At 41.8% G+C, this 8,353-nt stretch overlaps 1 protein-coding gene across 1 annotated transcript; it reads left to right on the forward strand.

Annotated features, from left to right (window-relative positions):
• Positions 1–2,655: 2,655 nt before the first annotated feature.
• LOC115164078 (phosphatidylinositol 4-phosphate 5-kinase-like protein 1) lies at positions 2,656–8,164 on the forward strand. Its single transcript, XM_029716192.1, has 11 exons — positions 2,656–2,847; positions 2,963–3,022; positions 3,707–3,895; positions 6,164–6,214; positions 6,363–6,517; positions 6,636–6,760; positions 6,854–6,888; positions 6,964–7,019; positions 7,101–7,210; positions 7,379–7,541; positions 7,756–8,164. Exons 3-11 carry the CDS (start codon positions 3,707–3,709, stop codon positions 8,162–8,164), a joined length of 1,293 nt encoding a protein of 430 aa, XP_029572052.1. The 5' UTR covers positions 2,656–2,847; positions 2,963–3,022.
• Positions 8,165–8,353: the final 189 nt, after the last annotated feature.

An 8,353-nucleotide genomic window follows, 5' to 3' on the forward strand; every position in this document is an offset into this window, starting at 1 on the left:
GTGATGCAACTACAATACAGGCTGGTTGTCTAAACAAAGTCAATCATTCTGAATGTCAATAGATTGTTTGATTCATTCTCATCAATGACAACATTCTAGAACTGAGTTATCACTCATCTAAGTCTGGTATACAGGGTAATCTGGTTATTGATTATATAATTGATTAAGTGTCTCTTTCCTTGTTGAATGTTGACAGCTGTGTAGAACACATAGTATTGCTAAGATGCTCAAACTTAATAGCTACACTCACCAACACAGGATAAACTGTATCCCATGCTGGCCCTTACCCAGTGGTGGAAAAGTACCCAATTGTAATACTTGAGTAAAAGTATAGATACCTTAATAGAAAGTTACTCAAGTAAAAGTGAAAGTCAGCCAGTAAAATACTACTTGAGTAAAAGTCTAAAAGTATTTGGTTTTAAATATACTTAAGTATCAAAAGTAAAAATAAAAGTATAAATCATTTAAAATTAATTATATTAAGCACGGTCACCCTCCAACACTCCAACATTATTTACAAAATATGCATTTGTGTTAAGTGAGTCTGCCTGGCCAGAGGCAGTAGGGATGACCAAGTGTTCTCTTGATAAGTGCTTGAATCTGACCATTTTCCTGTCTTGCGAAGCATTCAAAATGTAATGAGTACTATTGGGTGTCAGGGAAAATGTATGGAGTAAAAAGTACAACATTTTCTTCAGGAATGTAGTGAAGTAAAAGTAAAAGTTGTCAAAAATATAAATAGTAAAGTAAAGTACAGATACCCCCCAAAACAACTTAAGGAGTACTTTAAAGTATTCTTACTTAAGTACTTTACACCCCCTCACTATAGCTGCACTTCTCCACATGGCCAGACTTATAATGGTCTTTTCCCCTTTTAATGCTTTTGAAAAATACCATAAGGTCTGAACTAGACACCAAAGTTGACATACTGTACAAACAATTATCTAGGCAAAGTAAAACAAAATGATTTTTACAGCACATGGATTCATCATGGATTGGGCACAGAAGGTCTCTGATTGCGCTGGTGAATGGTAGCTGACAGTGTTGGCTAGAGATGACGTGTAGGAGCTTCTTGCAGGAATTTGTAGTCTTGCAGAGGTCTTCTCTGTTGCTAATTAGCGGTCAAACAGTTTTTTTGTATATTGAGGCAAATATATTGACAAAACTCACCTTGTCCGAGACAGAATTACACGTTATCAAAATGTCATGCCAAGGTTACCCTACAGCTCAGCGTTCAACACCATAGTACACACAAAGCTCATCACTAAGCTAAGGACCCTGGAACTAAACACCTCCCTCTACAACTGGATCCTGGACTTCCTGACGGGCCGCCCCCAGATGTTAAGGGTAGGCAACAACACATCTGCCACACTGATCCTCAACACTGGGGCCCCTCAGGGGTGTGTGCTTACTCCCCTCGTGTACTCCCAGTTCAACCACGGCTGCGTGGCCAAGTACGACTCCAACACCATCATTACGTTTTCTGACGACACAACATCACCGACAGTGATGGGACAGCCTATAGGGAAGAGGTATCTCAATATGAGCAAGACAAAGGAGCTAATTGTGGACTACAAGAAAAGGAAGGCCGAACAGGCCCCCATTAACATTGACTGGGCTGTAATGGAGCGGGTTGAGAGTTTCAAGTTCCTTGGTGTCCACATCACCAACAAACTATCATGGTCCAAACACCAAGTCGCGAAGTGGGCATGACAACACCTTTTCCCTCTCAGGAGACTGAAAAGATTTGACATGGGTCCCCAGATCCTCAAAAAGTTCTACAGCTGCACCATCGAGAGCATCCTGACCGGTTGCATCACGGCCTGGTATGCCAATTGCTTGACATCCAACCGAAAGGCTCAACAGAGGTACATCACGTACGGACCAGTACATCACTGGGGCCAAGCTTCCAGCCATCCAGGACCTATATACTAGGCGGTGTCAGAGGAAGGCCCAACAAATTGTCAAAGACTTCAGTCACCCAGACTGTTCTCTCTGCTACTGCACGACAAGCGGTACCGGAGTGCCAAGTCTAGGTCCAAAAGCTTCCTTAACAGCTTCTACCCCCAAGCCATAAGACTGCTGAACAATTAATAAAATGGCCACCCGGACTATTTACATTAACACCCCACCCCCAGCACATGGACTTGGTACGGGAACCCCCTGTATATAGCCTTGTTATTGTTATTTTATTGTGTTACTTTTTATTTCATTTTTTTACTTTAGTTTATTTAGTAAATATTTTCTTAACTTTATTCCTTGAACTTCATTGTTGGTTTAGGGCTTGTAAGTAAGAATTTCACGGTAAGGTCTACTCCTGTTGTATTCAACGCATGTGACAAATTACATTTGATTTGACCAAATACATACTTAATTTGAAGTGTTTGAAAAATTCACTATGTGAAAAATGAATGGTAGAAAGATGATTGGAATCATTTCTGTGTTTGAACACTAGGTTTTATGGGTATTATGACACATCCAATGTGGGGAACTATAATGGTGCTTTCAAGACAACTGGGAAGTCTGACAAAAAAACAAGGTAAAATCCTGACATCAGTGATCTTCAGGTCTAGCTCCAGAAAGATGCCAGAGTTTCAGACTTCAGACAAACATTTTCACCAGTTGGAGCTAGTTTTCTTCCAAGTTCCCAATTGTCTGGAACGCACTGAAGTCGTAAGTTGCAGATTTCCAAGTTCCCAGTTGTTTTGAACATGGCCTACATCACTACAATAGGAAGTAAACACCCTCACTGCTTTTCACACAACTTTTAGGTCTCTGCAGGTGTGATACACCCTGAAAATCTTGTCCAACACGCTTACTGTGGTACTACTCTCGGCTGGAGAAAGAGTTAAGAGAATATAGACAATTGTCATGAAATGTGCTTCTTTTTCTATATATGGATAAACCAAATGCTATTCAATTGAATATGAAAATAATGACTAACGATTTTCACTGAATTCAGATATTCTTGGTACAGCCAGGCATCCAAAGATACAGGACAACGTCAGGAAACCAGGTTAAGGTAAGAACCACTATGTTCACAAAAGTTATCAGCTTTCATGCCAGTTACACTCAGACATTGTTTACTGTTGTAATGAATATACAGTTGTCCATGTTCTCCCCAAAAATATGAATTTCTTAGCCACAAGAGTTCCAATTTCTTCAAATTAAAAACACCTGTCTAACTTGAAATTGAACTACTCAGTATACACTGATTGTACAAAACATTAGGAACACCTGCTCTTTTCATGACAGACTGACCAGGTGAATCCAGGTGAAAGCTATGATCCCTTGTTGATGTCACTGGTTAAATCCACTTCGATCAATGTAGATGAAGGGGAAGAGACCGGTTAAAGGAGGTTTAAGCCTTGAGACATGGATTGTGTATGTGTGCCATTGAAGGTGAATGGGCAAGACAAAATAATTAAGTGCCTTTGAACGGGATATGCTAGTAGGTGCCAGGCACATCGGTCTGATGAGCGTGTTTTTTTTCACGCTCATCAGTTTCCTGTGTGTATCAAGAATAGTCCACCACCCAAAGGACATCCAGCCAACTTGACACAACTGTGGGAAGCATTGGAGTCAACATGGGACACATTGTAGAGTCCATGCCCTGATGAATTGAGGCTGTTCTAAAGGGAAAAAGTGGGTGCAACTCAATATTAGGAAGGTGTTCTTCAAGTTTTGTGCACTGTGTGTGTGTCAGATGGAGAAGAGGATCGGTCAGCCTTACTCTGGGACAACAAGGCGGAGGCGGTGGTGGGGTCTGAGGAGGCGCTGGAGAATGTTAGGCCTGTTTGAAATCAACCAGGAACATGAGTTCTACACCTTCACCTGTCTTATGAAAGAGGGGCTGCATGCTGCCCTACAGACCGGCATCGACCCACCAGGACCTGTCAGTAAAACTATAGACAACAATATACACACTATTTCAACTGTCGCACAGAATATATTTTTATACCATAGTAACTTACTACATTGACACACCTCTGAGAGAAGTACTGTACATACAGTACTTGCATTGTACATCTGTCCTGAATAAAAAATGTAAATGCAACAATTTCAAATATTTTACTGAGTTACAGTTCAGTCAATTGAAATAAATTATTAGGCCCTAATCTATGGATTTCACATGACTGGGCAGGGGCGCAGCTACTTGGGAGCAAGGCCCAGCCAATCAGAATTAGTTTTTCCCCACAAAAGGGCTTTATTACAGACAGATATTTTATACAGATAGATATTTTATATTTTTGTTCAGCATATTTCGAAGTACAATGCAAGTACCTCTTCAAAGAGTTTCTTAAATAATCCCACAGCACCCCCCGCCCCCAATTTAATAAGATTGCCTTTTGTGAACTAATACTCGTATTTGACCTTTCCCCACTACTAGCACTGTCTTTGGTAGCTACTTTGAGGTAACAGTTACTTACTATGACTGAGATATGTAGTTGTCCCATCGACAGTGCATTCGGAAAGTATTCAGGCCCCTTGACTTTTTCCACATTTTGTTACATTACAGCCTTATTCTAAAATGTATTAAATTATTTTACATACAATACCCCATAATGACAAAGCGAAACAAGTTTTAGAAATGTTTTGTAAATTTAAAAAAACAAATACCTTATTTACATAAGTATTGAGAACCTTCGCTATGAGACTCGAAATTGAGCTCCGGGGCCTCCTGTTTCCATCGATCATCACTTGATTGGAGTCCACCTGTGGTAAATTCAATTGATTTGGAAAGGCACAAACCTGTCTATATAAGGTCCCACAGTTGACAGTACGTCAGAGCAAAAACCAAGCCATGAGGTCAAAAGGAGTTGTCCAAGAGCTCCGAGACAGGATTGTGTCGAGGCACAGATCTGGGGAAGGGTACCAAACATTTCTGCAGCCTTGAAGGTCTCCAAGAACACATTGGCCTCCATCATTCTTAAATGGAAGAAGTTTGGAACCACCAAGACTGTTCCTAGAGCTGGCCGCCCGGCCAAACTGATCAGTCGGGGGAGAAGGGCCTTGGTCAGGGAGGTGACCAAGAACCCGATGTTCACTCTGACAGAGCTCCAGAGTTCCTCTGTGGAGATGGGAGAACCTTCCAGAAGGACAACCATCTCTGCAGCACTCCACCAATCAGCCCTTTATAGTAGAGTGGCCAGACGGAAGCCACTCCTCAGTAAAAGATGCATGTCAGCCTGCTCGGAGTTTGCCAAAAGACATCTAAAGGACTCTCCGACCATGAGAAACCAGATTCTCTGGTATGATGAATCCAAGATTGAACTCTTTGACCTGAATGCCAAGCGTCACTTACGGAGGAAACGAGGCACTGCTGATCACCTGGCCAATACCATCCCTACGGTGAAGCATGGTGGTGGCAGCATCATGGTGTGGGGATGTTTTTCAGTGGCAGGGATTGGGAGACTAGTCAGGATCGAGGGAAAGATGAACGGAGCAAAGTACAGAGAGATCCTTGATGAAAACCTGCTCCAGAGCGCGCAGGACCTCAGACTGGGGTGAAGGTTCACCTTCCAACAGGACAATGACCCTAAGCACACAGCCAAGACAATGCCGGAGTGGCTTTTTTGAATGTCCTTCAGTGGCCCACCCAGAGCCTGGCCTTGAACCCGATCGAACATCTCTGGCGAGACCTGAAAATACCTGTGCAGTGATGCTCCCCATCCAACCTGACAGAGCTTGAGAGGATCTGCAGAGAAGAATGGGAGAAACTCCCTAAAGACGGGTGTGCCAAGTTTTTAGCATCATACCCAAGAAGACTTGAGGCTGTAATCGCTGCCAAAGGTGCTTCAATAAAGTATTGAGTAAAGTGTCTGAATACTTATGTAAATTTGATATTTTAGTGTTTTTATTTATTTTTATACATTTGCAAACATTTCTTAACCCGTTTTTTGCTTTATCATTATGGAGTATTGTGTGTAGATTGAGGGGGTGGGGGGACAATTTAATCCATGTTAGAATAAGGCTGTTACGTAACAATGTGGAAAAAGTGAAGGGGTCTAAACACTTTCCGAATGCATTCTAGCCACAGTATCTTAAAATGAAAGCATTAACTGTAAGTCACTCTAGATAAGAGCATCTGCTAAATACCCATAGTTTTTGTGTTGCATATGACAAACCTTTTCATTGTGGGTTGATTTATTATTTCACTCAGGATGAACTTTCTGCTGAACATTACAAATCGGAGCAGACTCAAGTCCACAAGGTGCTATTTAAACAATATTCACATGAATAACACTATGAATCACTATTCGCATGGAAAACCAATCCTGACAATTTACTGTCTATTTTAGTAAATGTTTTGTGGGACATATCTGTTTTGATCCATGGTCCTCTGTTGCCTGTCCCTGTAGGACTATGAGATGCAGACATTTGCAGGACTGGTGTTTTCCAGCCTGCGGCGGTCCCTGGACATAGAGGAGGAGGAGTACAAGAGATCCCTCTCTTCAGACTGCTGCTATCTACAGTTCATGAGCAACTCCAAGAGCAAGGCTGACTTCTTCCTCACGTGAGGCCTACTGAAGGACAACATACAAATCATAAAATCAACACATTTAATCTATCCCAACTCTATAGCAGCACATGTAGAAAAGGCCTTATTTTAGATTTTTTTTTACCTCCTTAAGGAATGACAAGAGGTTCTTCCTAAAGACACAGAATAAGCGGGAGGTGAAGTTTCTTCTTTCCAACCTGATGGCATATATGGATCACTTGGAGAAATACCCCCACTCGTTGTTGGTCAGGTTCCTGGGTGAGAGAGAAAATATCCCATGAGAAATATTGGGTAGAATGTCACCTGTTGCATATCATTTTGTCAGCTGTGCATGCTCTTTTCTTATTCCAGGTCTCCATAGTATCCAAGTACCAAATGAAACAAAGGTGATTATAATGAAGTACACATTCAAACACAGCTGTAAAAAACAACTATTTAACTCTTCTCTTAATCTTTCTCAGAAGTATTTCATTGTGATGCAGAGTGTGTTTTACCCGGACGAGAGGATTGATACAAGGTGAACATTTGTGATGTAGTCATGTAGTTAACACACAATCCAGAAATATATTTTTTTTACAATTTTGTCCTTGTCTCTTAGATATGACATTAAGGGCTGTGAGGTGGGTAGGTGGACTGACCCTGCATCTACTGGAAGCCCAGTTAAGATTCTGAAGGATAACAACTTTGAAGGAAAGCACATCATTCTGGGTAAGAGCCTGGTATGCCCTTTATCTGCCAGCACCTGACGGAATGGAGAAAGTCATAATTTGTGTTGTTTCCTTGTGTCTTATGACTTAAATGGAAATTAAGTGCCATTCACAAAGGTAAAAACACATGCATTCCCCTAAGAAGTAAACGTTTATCATGTGTTGACAGATCAGAAGAGCTCCTGGCTTGTGGATCAGGTTGAAATAGACACAGCTTTCCTCCGTAGCCTCAATGTGCTTGACTACAGCATCTTGCTGGCCCATCAACCCTTGCACAAAGATGAGCTGGACGGGAAGCACTCCTTTAGTAACCTTATTGTGCGCACTGAAAAGTAGGTGTTCAGTGGCGCACAATCTACTGTAAGGATTTTTTTTTTTTTACTGAGTAGTCTTTATTGGACACTCCAGACATGCAGTCGTTGCTCAGCTAATGTAAGGTAACACAGTGAGAAGATCATTGGTAATGAGGGCTTTTACTCTTATCCTAATGTAAGCTGATTGTTATCTCTTTTGTTATTCAGTTCTTACACGCTCTTTCCTCTGCAGGTCCATGGCCCAAGACAGTCCCACAGAGGAAGATCACCCCACTATTCCATTGTTGGGGGGAGACTCTTCTCGACTGGCATCAGATGCAATAGACAGTGGGTCAGACCATTCAATCACCTGCCAGGAGATAAACCTGCCCTCTGTAAACGGTACAGATGCAGAACTCCAGGAGTTCCATGCTCATCACCGTAGGCTGCTGCCTAATTTCAAGAACTCAGTGCATGTCATAGATGGGCCAGAGCTGCGCTACTTTGTGGGTATTGTAGACATTTTTACTGTGTATGGTTTGAAGAAAAGGCTGGAGAACCTGTGGAAGAGTCTGTGCTTCCCTGGCAGAGCCTTCTCCACTGTCAGCCCATCTACCTACTCCCAGAGGTTCTGCCGGTGGGTAAAGGACCACACCAAGTAAAACAGGGACACTGTCTCTAGAAATGCATCTAGCCATCTCAAAGCCAATTGAAAGACACAGAGGAGACTGATTATTCAATTGATAATCTGGGCATTTTTTTTTGTTTTTGTTGGTAACAGTATGCACAATAAGTGGCACCACAGCTTCTGTTGTAGTGGTGGTAGCCTATTTCAAAATACAGATATAACA

The sequence above is a fragment of the Salmo trutta genome, chromosome 27, assembly GCF_901001165.1.
Source record: "Salmo trutta chromosome 27, fSalTru1.1, whole genome shotgun sequence".
NCBI classification, from domain to species: domain Eukaryota; kingdom Metazoa; phylum Chordata; class Actinopteri; order Salmoniformes; family Salmonidae; genus Salmo; species Salmo trutta.

Excerpts from the sequence above, each read along its gene's own strand:
- LOC115164078 (XM_029716192.1), top strand. The coding sequence starts at position 3,707 with ATGGAGAAGAGGATCGGTCAGCCTTACTCTGGGACAACAAGGCGGAGG. Across the intron at positions 6,889-6,963 it reads AAGTACCAAATGAAACAAAG|AAGTATTTCATTGTGATGCA; the intron begins GTGATTATAATG and ends AATCTTTCTCAG. Across the intron at positions 7,542-7,755 it reads CTTATTGTGCGCACTGAAAA|GTCCATGGCCCAAGACAGTC; the intron begins GTAGGTGTTCAG and ends TTTCCTCTGCAG.